Here is a 21,336-nt window from a genome sequence, read left to right as displayed (position 1 = left end):
GGGAAAATGCCAGATTCAAGCGACATGTTAAAAAGCCAAAACAGAGGAGCTGTGAGTTCCAACGCTAAGTTCTTCATAAATACGGGTGGGATCCCGTCAGGTCCAGAACCTTTGGAGGCATCTAGTTTGTTTAGAGCCTCCATAATATCTTGCACACTGACATGATTGACGCCAATGTCTGTGGTGAATTCTGGGAAGAAACCGAAATATTCGCGATCACGATCTTCTTCAGAAAATGTGGTATAGATGTCTTGAAAGAACGTTGCGAAAAGATTGCAGATTTGTTCCGCGTTGACACCGACATTTTCTTTAAGTTTCATTTTTGAAGGGAAGTTTTCCGATTTTAAATTATTTTTAACATGATTAAATAAATTTTTTGGGCAAGATTTTATTTGAAGTTCGGTTTTTGAGTTATACTCTTCAAATGCTATTTTAATGGATAGGTTTAGTTGATCGCAAATGTCCAAATAGTTAAATAAGTTCCTTTCATTTCTGATTTTTTTATACTTTTTGTGGGCCTTTTGTTTACGATTTTTTAAATTTTTAATTTTCTCGTTATACCAAACTGGATATTTTGTGTTGCCTTGTCGCCTAATTTTTTTCAGTGGTACTTGTTCAACTATTATATCAAACAATTTTGTGTAAAAGACGTCTACTGAATTTTCGATACTTGTTTCATTTCTAAACAACGTTTGCCAATCTATACTGCTTAGTCTTTGTTTTATGTTGTCAAAATTTGCCAATTGAAATTGAAAGGCCTCTTCGTACTCGCAGTCATCGGGTCTTTTGTTATCATGTACAAATACAGAAAACTCTATTGCTGTATGAAACGCTTCATTTTTCCATAGTGGAGTTAATGATTCGGTGACACAGAAGTCTTCAAGAATGTTTGTGAATAATAAATCTAAATAACAGTTTTGCTGATTTCTAACATGATTAATTTGGTTAAGTCCTAAACTTGCAGTTTTGTCAAATATGGCCTGCAGACTGCAGAGTTTCGTTATCCCCAACGACTGGAAGTAGAATGCTTTCATTTTCAGTGTCTGGAAAGAAGTCAATGCTTCGTTGATTGAAGTCACCATAAATATGAACTTTGACCTCTGGGGGGAGCTTGGTTATAATGTCTTCGGCAATAAGAAAAAACTTTTCAAATGTATCTTTGCGGGCATTATTTGGGGGGAAGTACACAGAGGCAAATATATGTGTTTCACCTGCCAGATGGGTTTTAACCCACACATGCTCAAATTCTTTAAATTTCCTTGTAGTAATGATTTCTGCATTAAATTTTGATGTAATTGCTATTAAAACTCCCCCTCCTGACTTCTTTTCAGACATATGAATGTCTCGGTCAGCTCTAAACACATTGTAGCTGTTCCCGAAAACTTCTTCACTTCTAACACTTTCGTCCCAACTAGTTTCTGTAGCCAAAATAATTGTATAGGAGCTACTTAAAATATTCTTGTGAATTTCATTCATTTTCGATGCACTTTTCATTCTATTAAAATTTTGACAGTAAATTAAAATTTCTACTGACGACTCTACTTGAGGAATCGAGATTACCTCTTTTTGTTGTCGTTCAAATGGCGTCGAATCTTGGCAAACTGCGGTGTCCTCGTCATTTCCTTCTTCTAGGGAATGCGTCAATGTCGTCGAAAACACGAATGTTGAGAATGGCACGCCTTACACAAAACTGTTGACAAGCGCTCCGATGTTGGGTGCATTTGCATCGTCGACCGTGGTAAATCATCCACTGGATAGGGATTCAATGTCGGTCCTCTTTGAAACTGAATTGTTGGCCTATAGTTCGTGGGGGGTCCTGAGAAATGATCTTTTGCAGCCGCAAGAAGCACTCTATCCGGTGGCAGGAAACTATTGTTGTAGTGACTACTCGTATGGTTTTTGTTATAGTGGGTGTTGCCGGCCCTAAATGTGATTCTGCGATTGGTATTACTCGTATGGTTACTATTAACTGGCTGTCGTGAGTGGCGCGCTGCTTGCTCTTGATCAGGTCGAGGAAAATTTGTGGTGCTTTTGTTTTTTTCATTAACGTTATTATTATTATATCGCCTCGATCTTTTTTTACGTCTTCTAGCCTTTTCGGCCTGTTTTTGCTGGTTCAGGTTTCTTAATTTGCGTGCATCGTAATCGCTCCAGTCTGCTTTCCATACTTTCCTTGTACCCAAAAAGCGCCAACCTGAGTTATCGATATTTTTGTCGTTATTTAATTCGGCTTCCAAACTGGGGCATGAATCAAGCGATGATGTAGCGTTTTGACTTGCCGTTATGTTTGATGAAAGCGCCTTAAGTTCGTCGAGGATATCAATAGTTAGCGCAGAATTTGTGAAGTTTTGACTGGTGGATATGTTCGCTGACAGAGACTTAAGCTCGTCAAGAATATCAATCCCCAGCGTCGGGTTTGACGTCATAGTAATACTAGCCGCTGTGTCCAGAGACAGTTGATTAAGCTGGTTTATTTCATCATTCATAGTGCGCAGTTCAGCTGATAACTCTGACGTTACCGTTTTCAGCGTGCTATAGACATTATTTTTCGTTGTCGTCATTGCTGTATCGAGTAGCGAGGTAATGTGATTTTTAATGGCAACAACACTTCCAGTCAAACTGTTGTTTTTGTTTATTGCTATCAATTCCTGTTTTATTGTTGTAAGCAAAATTTCTAGGCCATCGATCGCTTCGTGAACTATGTTAGGCTTCTCCAGTTGAAACGCGAGCCGGTGCATTACTTCCGTATTGGCTTGCAGTTGTGATTCCAGAAGTTGTTGTTGTTCAATAAGCCCTTTGAACTCAATCTTGGCCTGCATCAATTCTTGACATGATTCACAGCACGGTAATAGATACGAGTTGATGTCCACCCTCTTGTCCTTCTTCCGCAGTGATCCCCTCGGAACAGTCACTCCAATGCAAGCGGCGTGGAATTTTCTTGGGCAACCTATACACGTCCACATAACTGTATCGGCGGAAGTGTCGAAAGTGCAAATTTCGCAACTCATTATGATTGATGTACACACACGAAAAGCTGAATTAATAAAAAACTAAATGAAATATCGCGCACGGCACCTGGATCGAACGATAAAAGCGTGCGAACTTGACGACGACTTGTTGTGAACTGGTACTATTGTTATATCCTGGCTATATGCAACGCGCCTAAGAATACATTTTTTGCATATTGTTCATACTGCCGCTAGAAGCATAACTGTCCCATGTGCTATGGAAATCCCTATACACATGGGACAATTAAAATCTATTTGACAAATACGAGCGTTCAATTACCGCCTCATATCTCGTAATTCCGCCACAAATATATTAAATATTGAAATGATACATACCATTCATTTAACTGGAGAATTCATTCATGATTTGTTCACTAGAAAAGTATTCATTAAACGTTTGGATAGGCCTAGTATTACAATACGTGATTCAGAAATACGAATATTCCATTTTCGCGATGTTAGCTCCAGATACACTACCATAATGAAAACAATCTTCAGCACACAGGAAAGAAACAGCAGTGCGGACAAACTGAAACATATATTTCAAAATACATTGTAATGCAATTTCAGGTGTAAGTAATTAAACATTTCAAGTTATTCAACTAACTACTGATTGCAGAGATTGACACATAATATTCGGCTTGTGACAATACAATGTTTGATGTGAAACTAATCATTATCAGTTGTGAACTTTCGCATGGTTATTTACTGCGAGCGCAATTCTGGGATCTCCTCTGCTGACCTCTGAGGCAATTCTTTAATATGTGAGATGCTTCAGGGCCGTCGAGAGGGGGGGGGGGCGGGGTGTTTCCCCCGGGCCCGGAGTTTTGAAGGGGGCCCAGATTTTTAACAGAAACTAAAATGTTTACAAATACTTTTTCGACAAAAATTTATTTGAGAATGCAATTAAAAATTCAATACCTTATGTATGAGGTAATTAGCGAAAATTCCAAACTACTGCATATTTGATATCAACTATGTTTATACCAACCTAATTCTCGCATCGAAACAAGATCAGACTCGAGCGGGCATGGCGGAATTTGTACATTGAATGTCATGTACGCAGCTCACCTGGGTTCAAATCCCAACCCCGCACACAGGAATAGAGATTTGTTATAGGAAAATTCCTAACCTGAATGAAGAAGCGAATGAACTTAAGGTTAAAATGTCTATAATCGAAACAAAAATATGATCAGACTTGAAAGGGTTAAACAATTAAATGGTTTAATTAGAAATCATGAGGTTGTCTTCGAATTTCGCCAATTTGAAATCGATTTTTTTGATTTATTGAATTTCCAAACTTCGAAAGTGCTGGATTAGTATCGAAAGTAATTATTGAAAGAAAAAAAACTCTGCTTAGGGTTGCCAGTCTTTGTTCAGGTAAATCCGAATCCATTGGATTATTCTGCATTTTTGCGTTGACCTTTTCTTTACCAGGAATCGCCCAGCACCCAGTCCTCATAAATATCATCCTCGGGTTGCAGACCCTAATTGTTAATTGTTTTAAAAGTGCCATTTGGGGTTACTTTACCCCATTGAACCATCGTTTCAATGGATTAATGTTCCTTACAAAGATTCTCGAAAGAAACTGAAGTGTGATTTCACACCCCGTGTTTGTTTATTGAGGAGCAGAACAAAGCTCGCTCGTGTTATCCTTCACAGCGAGAGTGGTTGGAGCTTTTGGATTCTACGAGAATATCCGAGAAAACGATCACTACATCCAACTAAATCAACAAAACTGTTAACAAATGCAATAACATACAACTAAATGTGAACGGCACAGAAAGCTGAAGTGCTTTACCAAAACAGTACACTCTACGGTGAATGTGAAGAAAATAAGATATTTTTCCTCCTAGTGCTACGAGCTACATAAGAAATAAAACAGTGCATATTTATTTGTTTTTAAGCGTTTTATGCAATAAAATGCAATGGAAGCGCTCCAAAATTTTGTCGAGTGATCACTTTAATTCGAAATTCGAATTGATTTCAACGCATACCCATGTGTCTCTTGAAGTCTATCCCTGCTCAGTAAAATTCTGCTGGTCAAAGTATCACTAGAGCCGGTAACCCTACCTCTATTTGAGAGCTCAATTGCTCAAATGAGTCATTGAAAACTCTTGATATACCAAAATAATTCGAAATTAATCCAAAAAATTAAATTTAAATTTTAATATATTTGATTTCCCGTTCATTGATACAAAATCTATAAAAAATCATATTCAGATACGAGATGATACCAAAACATTTTTGTAAAGGGGTCATACTCAAATGGCGTAGCTTTTTTCGGCGATTTTCGACTACCAATTCCTTCTAGCAAAGAGACCAGGGATGGGAAAAAAATGAATACGTTTTACAATGCTTTCAAATACGGCCTTTTATCAACATTTTCATTATAACAGCAAATTGCGTACACAACGTAATAGTTTTGTTTTGAATTTTATATATCATGGAGCATGAAGAGAAGATCTCTCAGTTCACAATCTTGCAGCTGCCAATGATTCTAAGAAGCATACGTTCAACTAAATTGCTAAATTGTGTTTGGTTGATTTCGAAGAGAAAATTTAGCTCTGCTACCAAACTAAATCAACTAGTTAGCAAAATTAGTTAACTAATGTAGCAAGTTAAATCCGCATACAAAATCTTTTCATTTTGGAGGAGTGAGCGTGAGATTTTGAACGTCGCTTCCTGAACGTAATGATTTTATTTTGATTTTTGAACTATTGAAGTAGAATATTTCTAACGTTTCAATATGGGGGCCCCTTTTCAAATTTTTTTGCTGAGATTTCCCCAGTTTTAAAATGCGAATAACTTCCGTTGTACTGATCGAAACCGCTATGTTTTTGCACTATCTGATCGGAAATATGTGCACGTATATTGTATTTGATTCCGTAAAATGTGCGTCTATTATAGATAACGAAAATAATGTATTTTGCAAAGCTGGTAATCATCTGCACTGATTGGTCCGTACAATTCAACCAAGCGGCGAGCGTGACTAGGACTGCCTCTTTATTATCCGATGAACTTCGCCAGGTATAAAAACGGCACAAAAGAGAAAATTCGTCAGTTTGCTTTCTGACCTCGTAGTATCTGCTACGTTTTGTGTCAGCTCAAACTTATCGGTTGGAATATGTTCAATGACTGCCGCCAGGCATCATTCCATCTAATGATGCACAGTCATGGTATACATACAACGATCAGCACACATCGCAGAAAAATAGAACGCTCTTTTTTTCAATACGCGGATTGCAAGTGTGCGCATTCGAACGGGTGGTTGTGTGCGAGAGACCCCGCTCTCTTGCTGTTTAAATTATGCGTGGGCTCAGATAAATTCATCATTTGGGTAATTTCCTTTTGGCAAGCGGTAGTGCGATTGACGATGACGATTTTAATAGCAATGGTTGTTGTGTTGTGTGAAGATAATGTTGGCTTATTTGATACTGATATATGTTTCTGCCGTTTATTTTCAGCTGAATGATTTTACTTATCTCGCAGATCAACTAGTGAAACGCTCCATTAAAAGTAATGTCCTGGCACTATATTTGTTGTTGGTTATTATACGTGGCAATTGCAAGGTTATTGCGAAAACTCCACGCTAAGAAACCTACTTGGTGAAGGTTTGAGCATATTATGTATAGGATATTCGCCTTAACTCTCTAATGCTGACATTCCACACGCAAATGCACTTCTGCTGGCTCTAAACTATAGAACTACAATTGACAGTAAGTCCAACTTTAAAGTTTCTAAAAATATTCAGCAAGACGAATACATTTTGATCCCACTATACATATGTGCTATGAAATATTCAATAATCAGGGCCGGTGGGTAATGTGGGTAGTAAAGGTAGTACTTTCCACTTGAAAATAATTGAGTTGGTAATTACCCACTCGAAACTTTGGAACAAATCTAACATTTAAATTTTGTCACGCATATGTCTCGGGTGCACGTTTGAAATTTTCGAGGTATGACCAAGATGCCATTTGCACAAACGCGTCGCAAGTGTTTTATGTGAATGTAATAAAAGCATATGTAGAGGTAGATGGGGTAAAATACACTCCTAAGAAAATATAATCATAACTTAGCTATAGACCATCAATTGGGAGAATTTAATTTATGATATCATTTAGCCAACATTTTACTCTGAAATCACAATCGCTTTGCAAAATATTCAGAAACAACAATATTAAATTTTTCGAAATCATAATTGCTCTTTGAAAAATAAGCAGGGCAAAACGCACCTGTGAAGGGGTAAAATGCACCACAACAACGGGGCACAATACATCATAACAAATATCGAAAGAGTTGATTTTAATGCAGATGATCGCAAAAATTTCAGCATTCAAATTAACAGGCTAAGTGTATTTTACTTCATTTCGGTTATACCTCTGACATTACCTACCCATTTATACTAGAAATCATTCATATAAAATATTTTAAGGTGTGCTAACACACCAACACAAATAAAAGAATAATTCATGTATTTAAAGGATTATGAATGTTTTAGAAACCAGCATAGCGTAAAATCCAACCAAAACCCTTATTTGAAATTTGATCCATGTTTCTATTTTTTTCCATTTTTTTTTATTCCTACATGGATTTTTTTATTTTGTTAAAATTTCATTAATCTATTTTTTCAAGTTGTGGATTGTATTTGTATTTCTACAATTGTAAGATTCTGCCTTTTTTATCTATTTGCATAGTTTTGTTTTATCCATCTTTTTACGTTCCTCACTTTTGTTTTTTTCTCTCTTCTTCTGTCATTGCATCTAATTTTTAGAATTTGTCTATTTACTACATTTATTCTTGTCAAAGCCTTTTTCTAATTACTTTTTTTCATATTTTTTGCATTTCCAAAAGCAATTTTACTTATTCAAATTTATTCCAATTTGTCTTATTGTTTAATTTTTTACCTTTCTCCTATTTTCTTCCTCATTTTCTAGTTTTTAGCTTTCCGTTTATCGTAGTTTTATTTTTTCCCATTGTTCAATAAATATAATTTTATTTATTTTCAAGATTCTTTTTCTTAAGATTTAATTCGTTATTGTTATTTCTTCATGTTTTCCATTTAACCTATTTTGAAAGTACTTTTTTTGTTGACCATTTTCCTATACGTTAACATTGATTTTTTTATTTTCCTTAAAAAACACTTTTTCTTAATTTTACATTTAGTTTGTTGTTTGAATTTATTTCAAATTTCATTCCTAGTGCTTTTTCTATTCTTAAAATAATATCCATTTTATTCATTTTTTTCGTGTTAATATCTTCATTTTTGCGTTTCTATAGCATACCATGTTGGCTTTTTTCTATTATTTTTGTTACACGGGTGCGTTTCGGCTTCGCCTCATCAGAAACCGACACTAACTTTTTGTCGGAATAGATTAGCGCCGGCTTGACACAAATCCCTTAAAACTAAAACACACTTTGTGTTTCAATCGAACTACTGATCAAACGTGATGTCCCGTCCAAGCAGAAGTTCTGTTTATGCCGATGAGACACAGTGAAGCCGAAACTTGTGCTGGCTTAGTAGGCCTATGCAAAAGCACTATGCTATATTTCACCCTGCTCGGACGGGACATAAGATTGGATCAGTAGTTTGATTGAAACACAAAGTGTGTTTTAGTTTTAAGGGATTTGCGTCAAGCCGGCGCTATTCTATTCCGACAAAAAGTTAGTGTCGGTTTCTGATGAGGCAAAGCCGAAACGCACCCGTGTAACAAATAAGGATTTGTGCCCTTCAAGTGCAATGACTGGTTTTACCAAAAAAATTTTCGCCCTGGTGAGAAATTTTGGTGTTTACCCAATTTTCCTCCTTAGCGTGAAATATAGCATAGTATTATTTTTTGTTTTCCATTTTGTTACTCCCAATTTACTTTACTTTTTCGTCTTTCCATTATTTCAATTTTTCAGTTTTTCAAAATTTTCTGGTTCGTCCGCTTTTTTAATTTCTCTATTGTTATTTTATTCTAGTCTTTTATATATGCTCCTCTAGTTTTATACATTCTTAACGATTTGTTTATTTTTTTTTCTATTGTTTTAAATATGACTTGTTTTTAATGTTAAATAAACTTTATTATTCTTGATTTATCGAATTTTTTAGTTTTATGCATTTTTTATATTAATGTATGTATTATTTTTAGTAGTTTCTTTTCATTTTCATTGTTTCTAAAAAAATTTCCTACTTTCCTATCGATTTTTCATTATTTTCACCATTGGTTCAATAATGTTGGATTTTTTTTCAATCTTCGCAATATGTTCTTCTAGTTTAATGTTTTCCTTTATCAATTTTTATAGGTTTTGTTTTGGTTTTTCTCGATTAAACATTTTTTGACAATTGACATTAATTTGTTTATTTGGTTGATTTTGTTGTTTTTTGCTCGTTTGTACACTCTGTTAATATTTAGTTTTCCTATTGTTTTTTATCTTTTGCCGTTGATCGCCGTTCAAATATTTTTAGTTTTGTAATTACTACATTTTTAATCTTGCCATTTTCTTACTTTTATAAATACTATTAACGAAAATTGTGCTTTTCAAAGTCACCAAAACTATCGAAGAGGTATAAAAAACTCCCAAAGTATAAAAAAACTCTACTTTTTTTCTTCATTGGCAATACAAACAACTAGAACAAAAAATGAGTTTTGGGGGCCCGTGCAAAAATAACTTCCTCAGACAGCATTTTATGTCATTGGATGTCGAAACAAAATCGGGTCTCCGATTCTTGGTTTTTCGAAGCTCGACTACCGGACCTTACGTGATCTTCTTCCGGGCCAAATACAAAAAGTGTTTGAATCTATTGCAGATTTCTCGAGTTCTGGCGGAACGATATGCGGCCATGACAGAAATTTCGAAAATTCGCCCTGAAAAGTTTCGGGTGATGGTTGATAGTTTTAATCGGGCAAACGATAGTGCTGGCTACGGCCCTTTACGAAGGAGTATAGAGTGTGCATACCAGCTAACAGGAAGTCAGCTGATAAAACGTAGCGCCAATTGGCGACAAGGTTCTACTCATTTCAAAACGACAGTTTTGAACACATTAAAACTTTTACTTGGTTATCGATTGTATAAGAAATACAATGCATGCCTGTAGAAAGTACCACATCATGTGCTAGACACAATTTGAAATTAACAAATGCCGCAAATGAGGAACTCGTTCGGTCTTATGATTGAACATAAAATTCGTATTTTTCTATCAGAATTTTCATAACTAACAGTAATTCGTGCGTTTTTTCTAGCTTCTACGAGCTTCGTAGTCATCCAGGTTCTGATAGCGTCGGTCGAATATGAGAAGGAGAACATTTCGTATACCTTCCCGAAGGGAGCTAAATTCAGGTATATCCATCACACTATAATTGTGTTCGGTCCTAACCTCACAGTTGTCTTTATTTTTCAGCTATGGTTACGGTTTCTATCTTGCCTGGTTCGTGTTCCTATCTAACCTGTACGCCGGTTTGGCCTTTATGTGGTACTCGAAGAAGAAGAAGGGTAATAAAGCAGCAACCGAAGAGCTAGGTATGGCCGATGAACCGATCAACATTGGCCGATAATTTAAAACAAGCGACAGATTTCGGCTCCAGTACTGAGTAACAGTAAAATTCAATAGTTCAGGTTGATAGACGAATCGAAATTATACATTTCTAATCTCTACTGTGTTCCTTTTCTTATGATCTTTTGTATTAAGGAGTAACCAATGTATGGTATAAATGAGAGGTAGAAGAAAAACACGCGCTCAATATTTGAATTGGTTAAAAAGTCCAACCAAAGCAAAAGTTTGTATTTTCTTTATTTAAACAAATACCGATTTACGTTATTATTAGATTTTAAATATTATTACAATGTTCATTAAAAATCGTCTTTATTTAAGTACGCTCAAAGCAGTTTACTGTACTATAAAAATTTTACCATATGTTTCCAATTAATATTGAACTTCTGTACTTGTTCATTTTTAACTAAAAGCTATCCATTTTCAGTTCGGTAAAAGCTCCTTAAATTCTTTTTGGACTGTAACGAAGAATTATATTGTGGAATAGACTTTAAGTATGGGGAAAGACAGATAAACCAAAACTGTACATATAATAATACTAAGTTAGCGAGCAGCATTACCCAATCGAGATCCGTTCGGCATGCTACAATATAGAATTGGTTTAAACTTATCCAATAATTAAAAAGTTACATAACCACGGAGCATCGAAAAAATCAACAAGACATTTTCATAATGACACAATGCTAATATTCAGATCGATAAACTGTATGTTATTTGCCATTTGTTATATTTGCTAACTGTTATGCGAAATTATTTTAACTGTTTTTCTTACGCTGAAATTTGATGACTATCCTAAACAGTTATTCAAAAGTGGGTATATAGTACAGAATGAACTACCTAAACATAAATACACATAGAAACTTCCCCCGTGCATAAAGTGACCATTTCAGGCGAGTAAAAAACCAGGACAGTCGAAAAGGTACTGCTTCCCCCGTTACCTCTCAATCGACTGTACCTTCTCCATATGTTATTCGCAGTTAAAAGGTTCAGGAGTCTGGCAGGCAGAGCTTCGGCAGTAAAAAAGTTCTGCGACACTGGGAGGATGAGCTCTGCCAAAAAGTCTTTCGTCGAAATTCGATCATCAAGCACTTTTTCGGATATACACAGATGCACCGGCGACCGGCGAGAAGTTTTCAGCACTAAATATACGTCATTGACGTAAATCAGAAACATCAACGGTCCCACGTAACTTCCTTGCGCTATACCTGGCAATGTCCAGTGACAATCATTATCTCTCGATCTGAGAGCTAGGATCGAAACAGCTGCAAAATCTACCGTTGTTTGCAAATTTCTCCATAGTATCTATTGTTATATGATAATTGGCGGATAGCCTAGTGTAAACAATATCAGTTTGAACACGACATTCCTACTCCTTGTTATGTAGGATGCTAGACTCGGCAGGTTAGTCGGTGTTCAGCGTCCAACCGTGAAGCCATGTTAATTGTCTATTAACTTTTTTATTTCATTTTTTTTTACACGGCTCAACGGATTAGCTTACCTGAGCCGTGGATCTTTTAATATTAGCAATTTGTAGGTATATAAATATAAATAAATCGAATTATATTGTATATCCATCGGATCTTATGTACGCGATTTGTTACTTTGCGTAAAAATTTTATTTCTTGTTAGAGATCTTAACTGCATTGCTTTTTGTTGCTTGGGGATCACTTGGTCCGCTTTCTCTCGGTTTAACGTTTTCGTTCATGCTATCCTCGCTGTTGATGTTGTATCAGTTTTCACGATTACCTAGCTTGAGTTGTGTCTAGAACCTACGGGTCACGATCGTGTATCCGTGTTCTTTGTCATTTACTTTATTATCGATGGTGCTGGCAGTTGATTGGAAAGTAGTAGGCTTATTACAACGATCGGACACGCCGTGTGTAGGTTCTGTTGTTCCAACATTCATTAGTGCCTGAGTTGCAACTCCGGTTGTTTGTGATTTAGTTGATGTTTATGAGGACTGTGTGTTAAGTTTGCTTGCAGTTGATATTGTTTCGTTAGATTTGTGTTCATGATTTCTCGTAGTGTATCTTCTTGTCACAGAACTGGCACGTATGGGCCTGTCCTTCATATGTGCACAGCGTGATTTTAGATTTGGTTACGCCTTCTTTTTTATTGGAAGTTCAGGTATCAAGAAATAGGTTCCGTAACACGCATTCTCACTACACGAACGTCATTGGAAATAACTCGAAAAAATTCTCCTAGTTCAAACTTAACGGATTTCACCGTTACGTTTTCCGACATGATGGTTGAAATGAATTAATTGGTAGTCCCCGGGTATAGATCGTGCAGACGCATATCAATCTTATTGTCAATATAAACGGGTACCTTGATTCTAGTGTTGTCACGCTCAATGTCGTAGTGCATATTGTCATCCATAGCATAGCTTTCCGTCATGCCCAAAATTTTAACCCATTATAGCCCACCTATGTTAAAACTTTTGGTTGTATAAATAATACTACGTGAGCCCTCATATTATGCCGAATGAATTATAGGAATGCGTTTGTTGGGTGGCTTGCTGGGCTACGGGAGGCAGAATGACGGCTTGCTCGTCGAGATTTTTTACGTGGGCGACGAATCCCGGCAGAAATGTGGTCGCAAACCCAGGTTTGGTTCACGAACCTTGTTGACTCGGGGTGTCACGAGCTGTGATCCCCACGTAGGGTATTTCCGGGGTTATCGGTGAGATTTGGCCCCACAAACTTCCAGCCGGAACGCAATGCGTCCTACACACTTAATTTTGTTCTACCAAATCCCAGCTTTTTACCGAGTTTTGCACAGCCGAACACTCAGCTAACAAAGCTTTTACCGAGATCTCAGTAAAACTGACGTTTGTTTTGCTGGAACTCGGAAAGTATATCGCTGAAAATCAGTAAATAGAAGCCACTTTGCTGAACTATCGGTTGAAAATCTTACTGACTGTTCAGCTGTGCGGAAATTACCGAACTGAGTTGAGTGTGTAATGTGAGCAGGGGAAGGCTTTAGGGTTTTGATATGCCACTGGGTGTTTGTTCAGGTTAGGTTATCTGACTCAAACTGCTCCGAACTCGCAACTAGAGTTTGGTCCACAACTAGAATCGGTTCGATTTGTTCGGATGTTTTCTTGCCAACGGACTACAGCTCATTTACGTACATACGAACCCCCCTTTCTCTTTTCAATTTCCATGTAAGAAAATAAAGTTGGAAGGAGAAAAAACTCTAGAGATTAAAAAACCATCGGAAGGTACAATTAGTAAATTCGAGTTTTGTTTGTAGTACTCCGATTGGGGATGAGTATAGGTTTCGGTCGGTCGTAACTACGATCTGGAGCAGAGTGAATAAGGCGAAGACTCAATGAATAGAAACAAATTGGGCTTACAGAATAAAAACAAGGACAAATCAAGTATTTTCCTCGACCTACCAGGACACGAGGACAAAAACCGGGACATGTCCTGGGAAACCAGGACGTATGGTCACCCTACGGCCCGTGCATAGCTTCCTGTACAATTGAATATAATTTGACTCAACTTTTAATGGTTTTGTGATTTCGAAGGAACTGGTTTAGCCAGAAAACTAGGATTAGAAAACTAGGCGAAACAAAAATTTAGAGCTTTTCTATTTCCACTATCATGTTCGTGAATGATTTCCCTAGGATGAAAGTCTTAAAAACATGCCTAGTAGACCGGCCTAATTTTGACTTAAAATCCCTTTTCAAAGTTTCTGAAGAAAAGTCATGTAAGATTTGGAACGCTTATATCCAGTGGCGTAGCAGCGATGGAGGGGGGGGGGGGTTTGACAAACCACTCTCGTTATCTTGTTATCTTGTGAGAATTTTTCCTTGTAGTGAAAATTGGCGACAGACCTCGACACCTACCGCTCGGCTCGTTGTGGAGGCTAGGTCTAGGCGAAGCTGGGAGCAAAATAGCTCTTGGTATCGTGACAAAACTGGAAGCTTATTGGTTCACGAAACGGGCATAAGTACCGAGAGAAATTCTGCCACATTCAGTAGTCCTTGACTGACAGAGAACATGGACTGGAAAGTGTGCGAGAAGTATCCCCATAGCGACCACCAGGCGATTCGCTACCGCATCAGCCAATGGAACCCTGCTGCAGCACGGAGAAGGACGACCCGCAAGCTAAAGTGCAGATGGGAATAACTAAACACTTCAGCAGTAGCATCCTGAACATGTCCAGATATGCCAAGATCGTAGCTTTTAGCACCACGTTTGGTATTCCATCCGCACCGGGTGCTTTCTTTGATTTTAGTCGCATCGACGCTTCTTTGAGCTCGTTATTAGTCGCTTGCCACTCGGCTGTGTTTGCACCTTCTTTTGCGCCGTACGGTGTCGGTGACCAGGTAGTTGGATCGTGCTTCGGGAAGAGACCCTCAACGATTATCTTTAGCTTATCCGGGCATTTTCAGCTGGTGTCGACGGGCCCTTATCTTCGTCATGACGACGCAGTATGCGTCCCCCAGGGATTGGAGTCTATTTCTCAGCACAGCTACTTATGTCAAACTGGCTTGCTAAGAATGCCGGACGACGACTCGGTGAAGGTGGTTCTTGAGGGCGTCCCTACAGGAACAAGAAGACGGGGCGCACAGCGAGCACGGTGATTCGACCAGATAGAGGACGACATGCGGACCCTTCGAAGACTGCGAGCCTGGCGACAAGCAGTAATGTACCGAGTGGAGGGGAGACGGCTTCTGCATACAGTAAGAGACAACATGGCTCTAGCCTGAACGGAAAGGTAAGTAAGTACTGCTGTACGACACGAGCGAAGGGTAGAAGGTAATGCGAGTAGCAACGGGCGTTCATCAGGGCTCCATTCTAGGTTCAACTCTTTGGAACGGGATGTTCGTTGGGGTCTTAACACTGCGACAGTCCGGGAATGTGAAAATCGTGCGTTTTGCGGACGACGTGTCACTAACGGTGATGAGTGACATACTTGGAGAAGTGGAGGTGTCAGTGACGGAGACAATAGATGCGATCGAGAGCTGGATGAACGGGGTCAAGCTGCAAATAGGTCATCACAAGGTTTGTCAGCAACAGCAAAGCGGTTCAGCGGATACAGATCACCGTCGAAGGGCACTTGATTGCATCGAAGCGTGCACTGAAGTAATTAGGAGGGATAATCGACGATCAGTTGGGCTTTAACAACCACGTTGATTACATATGCGAAAAGTTGGTTTGTTATCTAGTGTTTCGTAATCGACACTGTGATATGGGGTTCCAACCTGTGGTGGAAAAAACCTCAAAAAGCTGAAAAGGACGTTCCGGCTGCTCGTACGATTGCGTACAGAATAATACCATCGGAGGCCGTATGCGTTATCGCCGAGATGATCCTCATCTGCATAAGCCTGGCGGAGGATATCAAGTGCTACAATCAATGAAACGCAAGAAACGTGAGGGAGATGATGAGAATCGATTCGATGGTGTCGATGTGGGTCAACAGAAAGCACGGAGAGATGACCTTCCACCTGAAATAGCTCCTGTCGGGCCACGGCTGCTTCAGGAAGTATCTTTACCAGTTCGGGTACGCAACATCACCATTGTGCCCGGAGTGTGAGAGTGTCCAGGAGACACCGAAGCATGTGGTCTTCGAATGTCTGAGGTTTAAAGCGACGTGCAGGGAGCTACTTAAAACGGGAGAACCGGGCATCAATCCGGATAATGTAGCCTACAAAATGACAAGCGATGTAAAGACGTGGAACGCAGTCAATAGAGTTATGATGTAGATTATGACCGTCTTACAGCAGAATCGGCGTAATGAGCGTCGAGTAACGTTTTCGGAAGAGCAATCACTGCCAGCGAACTCTCCGCAGGAACAAGCTAGATCCACCGCCGAGGACTAGTCGAGTAGACTACAACAGAGCACGCGCCACCCGGAATCGAAAGACCAACCACGGCACTCCACCGGTTATTCTGATAGAAATATAGCGAAAACCAAAGAAGAATCGGTATTGGGAGAACTTCTATCGCCAGGGAACTCTCCGTCGGCTTAAACTAGATTCACCGCTGGGAACTAGACTGAGTAGACCGCGGCGAGACACCACCAGTCGAGGGTCATCGGGGTACGAGTGAACCGGACGCCTTGCGTCGTCGGAATCGCCGAACTGACCTCAGCAACCAGCTGATTGGCTCAGTTTAGGGAGAACTTCTCTTACTGGAGAACTCTCCGTCGGAGTAGGTCAGGTACATCGTCGGGACTAGACGGAGAAGTTCGCGAACAAGTCGGGTAGCTGAATGGCTCATCAAAAAAGTAGTGCTAAATGACAAAAGAATGGAACTAAAGGGCTTAAAGAAGCTGCGGTGCTAAATGGCACCGGACACGGAGCCAAAGGGCTCAAGAAGTTTTGGTACTGAAGCCAAAGAAGAATCGGTATCGGGAGAACTTCATTCGCCGGGGAACTCTTCGTCAGCGTACAGTCAGATTCACCGTCAGGAGCTAGACTGAGTAGACCGCGACGAGACACCACCAGTCGTGCCGGGACTCCAGCAAACCGGACGCCCTACTCCACCGGAATCGTCGAATTGATTTCGGCAACTGGCTTTGGAACTTCTTTCGCCGGGGAACTCTTCGTCGGAGTAGGCTAGATCCATCGTCGGGGACTAGACCGAGTAGTTTGCGAACAAGTGGGAAGCTCAACGAGGAAGTGGTACTAAATGGCACAAGGGAACCGAAGGGCTCAGTAAATTAGACAGTCTGGAGTTTGCCGCCCTGTTTGTCCTCGTAGGGGAAGAGCACTAATTTTCGACCCACAGCGCTAGCTTTCCTAATACCCTACAGAAATTGTCACGTTGTGTGGATGTTCGAAAACTAGTAGTGTGTCAATGATGGATGATCTACCCCTACCGAAGGAACTAACTACTAAATAATTGGATAAAAAAAAATTCTTTCTACGCCACCGCTTATATCTATTGTTTTACAGCATGGATTTAATCAATTTCTTCACCATTTTGTCGAAAATTAGTTCAGCTATGTTGTATTAATTTTTTAAGTAATAACGAAAAATGCTTCGAAATTTTTTCGAGAACTACTCGGAAATGGAGAAAATTTTCAGCTCATCTCAGTTAGAACCGTCAATATATAGTATATATAGTGCACCAACCGAACACTTAAATTATGAAAAGTTGGGACCAATTTCTTCACCCTCGCTTAACGTTAAACCCAGGTTTAAATGCACTTGTGTACCTGGTTTAAAAGTTAAGCGAGGGCAAATAAATCGGCCCTTAAGGCCGCAAATCAATTTTTTTAAAGTGTGAAATTTTCCTCAACGTTTCAATACGTTACTATGATAATTTTGAGATGGTTTTTTCAATGTTGTGTTTTATATTAGTATTAATATGGGTCCACCACAGCTTTGTTTCAAAATCATTGGTGTTGAGCTGTTTAGAGCGAACCGAGCATCTCCTCGCAGGGCTGTGCAATACCAAGAAGGAAATATTTGTGAACTGTGTACAGCTGGTGGATAAATTTGACGGGTACACAAGGAAAAACTGAATTTTAAAACACCCGACGGAAGCCAGTTCACGATTGACCTCTAATTTCAAGCACCGAGCTACAAATCTTGAACTGAAAAATTTGTGATTTTAGTCAATATCAGGAGACGTGATTTTTAAGATTCAGCCGGCTCGGTCGACTTGTTGTAATCATTCATTTCTACAGTTCCGTGCTGGCAACGGTGGCTAATTGGAATAAAAATCTTCCATTCGGAAAAGTTTTTTTTAAGAAGACAAATAATTTGTCTTATTTATTGTTATTGTTGTTATTTATCAGTGTGCAATCGGGCTGTCTCAACAACCTATTTCTGCAACCTATGTGCATTAACTGTACACCTACCGTCTCTCCGTTGCACTTGACAGTGTGTGCAGTGCTTTATGGTCACACCGACGACCGCGCACCCGGCTTCCCATGAGCGTTTTGGCGGCTCAGAGGCTGTCCTTCCATGTTGCTCAGGGATACATTTGTCCTATACACATCCATGCATACATGCATACATAGGACTTACATTCATACATACATACAAACTATTTGGCGCAAGTTTAGAGCGTGTAACGTCATCTAGTCTGTCATCCTATGAAAAATCATCTTACTATCGCCTTGGGGTCAACGTCATATTGGCAAATTTCGCATCGAATCTGCTTCTGTCTCTTCCTAATCTCCTTTTTGTCTCCTAGGTCTGAAGCGGATCAATCGACTATTAATTGAAACGGTAACCATACTAGCAGCATTAGTTCTTACTCGCGAATACTTTTCCTACAACTGTGCTGTTTCTTCTCTATCTTATAACATAACTCGATTATCCCTATTCTAGTCAATACATATTCATTACATTATGGACCAGGCAAACCCTTAATTTTTCTATTATCATTATCCTGAGTAGTTATACCAGTGAAGGTATTTTAGGTTTTCGCAAAAAGAATCTCTGCCAATAAAGGCGTAAGAAATATATATCCACTATTCCCCATAAAGTTTGCTCGAGCCAAATGTCCACCTGGTTCGACTCGAATAGACCACACCGACCCGAAAGGGTTGCTTATCATTTCCGAGAGCTTTTGTGCTTGGTCGAGTTTAATAACAATAAGAACAAGTCCTGAATAATTAACTATCTCTTAGGTGCCAGTCCTGCACTCCTTTCCTGAACTAGCCTCATACTCACGATCAAAAGAGTCGACAACAACCCAAGCGAATTGATCAACTTGCAAGTAGGTGCACATATCTACCAAACAGCCAAGTAGACTTCCGAATCAATAAGAATGGACCATGCCAGTCGAAGGCCACAGGCCCAGCGCCATCTCGTACAGTGTCATTGTCATTTCTCAGCCCACACCCTGGCATACGTTCATCCACCCATCTAGACTCTATCAAGATGAGAACCTACAAAGCCTAACTGTTCATATGTGCTAGTTCGTATAGATTTTGATTTGCTGAAACGAAACAAGAAAAGCAAAATAGTTGTGATTAGTAGCGTAGTTATAATAAATAAGTAAACGATTTCTCATCTGTTGTTTGTTTCCTTGTTCGTAGTCCTCCTTCTTGTTCCTGATCTGTTTGAGCTATTGGCCTTCCGTTTCGTTGGCCGTCGTGTTCTCTTGCACCGAGTTACGTATGTTCTAGCAAGAGAAACAAATGAAAAGACAAAACAAAAATAAATGAAAATAAATGGACGTCTGCTATCTGTGCCTGAATTGATGTTGCTTCTCAGTTTTGCACGACCCAGGGGGAACTTGGCCTTGATCCCAATGCTCTGTCGCCGATGTTATGTGATATTCGTTATGTAGGGTTGCCGACCGTCGTTATTTTAAAGGACATGTCCTTATTTCCGAGGTTTTCGGAAAGCGTCCTTATTTTACTTCAAATGTCCTTAATTTTAGACTCAAACCTTGACATATACAGGGTGGTTCAACATGAAGTTTTTTAATAGGGCATTTTCTAGTAGTTAACGGGTACTAACTGCAAACTGTCATGCTATTGTAGTATAGAATTGTTTGCTATTTCATAATGGAACGACTTACACTGGCTCACCATCTTCAAATTATTCAACTATATCTCGAAAATCAGCGATCTGTGGGAAATGTGTTTAGTGAACCCCGACCATAGTATGGTCGACATCATCAGACAACTGACTCAACTATTCGCTATACAACCAAAAAGTAAGCGTATCGACCACATCTAGCACGCAGTGAAGAAAACATAGCGGCGGTGACATCCCCAAGCATTGGAAACCAACATTACTCGAGTAATTAGCCAGATAGCACTTGAAATACTCGAATCCGTCATCAAAAATTGGACCAGTCGAATGGACTATCTGAAGCACCAACATGGTCAACATTTAAAAGAAATTGTTTTCAAACAATAAATGGCAAAAAATGTTCTTTCGATTGACAAATAAACAATTCGCGATTCACTCAATTTTTCAATTTTTTTACTAGATTAAAAAACGTCATGACGAATTACCCTGTATTAAATTATTTAGATCTCGATTGAAATTCCCAGTTCAACCGCTGGAAAATTAATCACTGGCATAACATTTGGCATAGATGTCCTTAGTTTGCTCTCAGTCTATTTGGTAATCCTATCGTTATGGAATATTCTGTTTGGGGGCCATTAATAAACAATGTTGTTCGTTTTTTATCCCTGATCCGCTGATACGACAATTCATTTTTAGTTTTTGAAACAACGGGAATGTTTTCCCAACACTTTGCTTACCAGAGCGAGACCGTGGACTTTATATCTCTCCTAATGTTCCTTGGGCTGTGGTCCTGCTTCCGTGGTTGGGTTTTCTTTCTTAGAAGGACGTCTGGAGTTTTAGAACTTTGAAACTTAATTTATTCAGAAAATATTTACAAAAGTTATCTTAAAGCTACATGTTGCCCGCGCGATTCATATATCGCTACGGGAAAATTTGTCCCTTTTAGTCCTTAAGTTTTTCCCTATTCTCCTGAGATACGGTGTAGATTTCCTATGGCCTTAGAAGGGCGCAATTCCTATTTGTTTACTTATATATTTGGCCCTGCCTCTTCAAGACTGACGTATTTAACCACAATACGGATTCCTGCTATTCAATCCTAGTCCAGTCCCGCAAGGGCTCACAAAATATGCGGTTACATTTGTACCGCTTTCTAAGATTTTATTACTATCCTAACCGCAGAGTAAGTGAGAAGGAAAAACCAAAGCTAGCTAATCGGACTGCGTATGGCACGCTTATGTATATTAGGCGCGGGAGGTTGGTAAATAGACAGTGATCCCTTTTTCTGTGTTCTTTTCATTTCATTTTCGGGTTTTTAAGATCAACATCAACCTTCCCTACGC

At 39.1% G+C, this 21,336-nt stretch overlaps 1 protein-coding gene across 3 annotated transcripts in view; it reads left to right on the top strand.

Annotated features, from left to right (window-relative positions):
- The window catches only part of LOC131689703 (uncharacterized), a 47,668-nt gene extending 36,373 nt beyond the window's left edge, over positions 1-11,295 (top strand). For all 3 annotated transcript variants that reach the window (XM_058974967.1, XM_058974968.1, XM_058974966.1), the window contains 2 exons: positions 10,235-10,331; positions 10,393-11,295. In XM_058974967.1, coding sequence (XP_058830950.1) covers positions 10,235-10,331; positions 10,393-10,546 — 251 coding nt within the window. In that variant the 3' untranslated portion in view covers positions 10,547-11,295. The remainder of the gene's footprint in view (positions 1-10,234; positions 10,332-10,392) is intronic.
- The last annotated feature ends 10,041 nt before the right edge of the window (positions 11,296-21,336 follow it).

The sequence above is a fragment of the Topomyia yanbarensis genome, chromosome 3, assembly GCF_030247195.1.
Source record: "Topomyia yanbarensis strain Yona2022 chromosome 3, ASM3024719v1, whole genome shotgun sequence".
In the NCBI taxonomy this organism is placed as follows: domain Eukaryota; kingdom Metazoa; phylum Arthropoda; class Insecta; order Diptera; family Culicidae; genus Topomyia; species Topomyia yanbarensis.
This window is presented reverse-complemented; position numbering and strand designations above follow the sequence as displayed.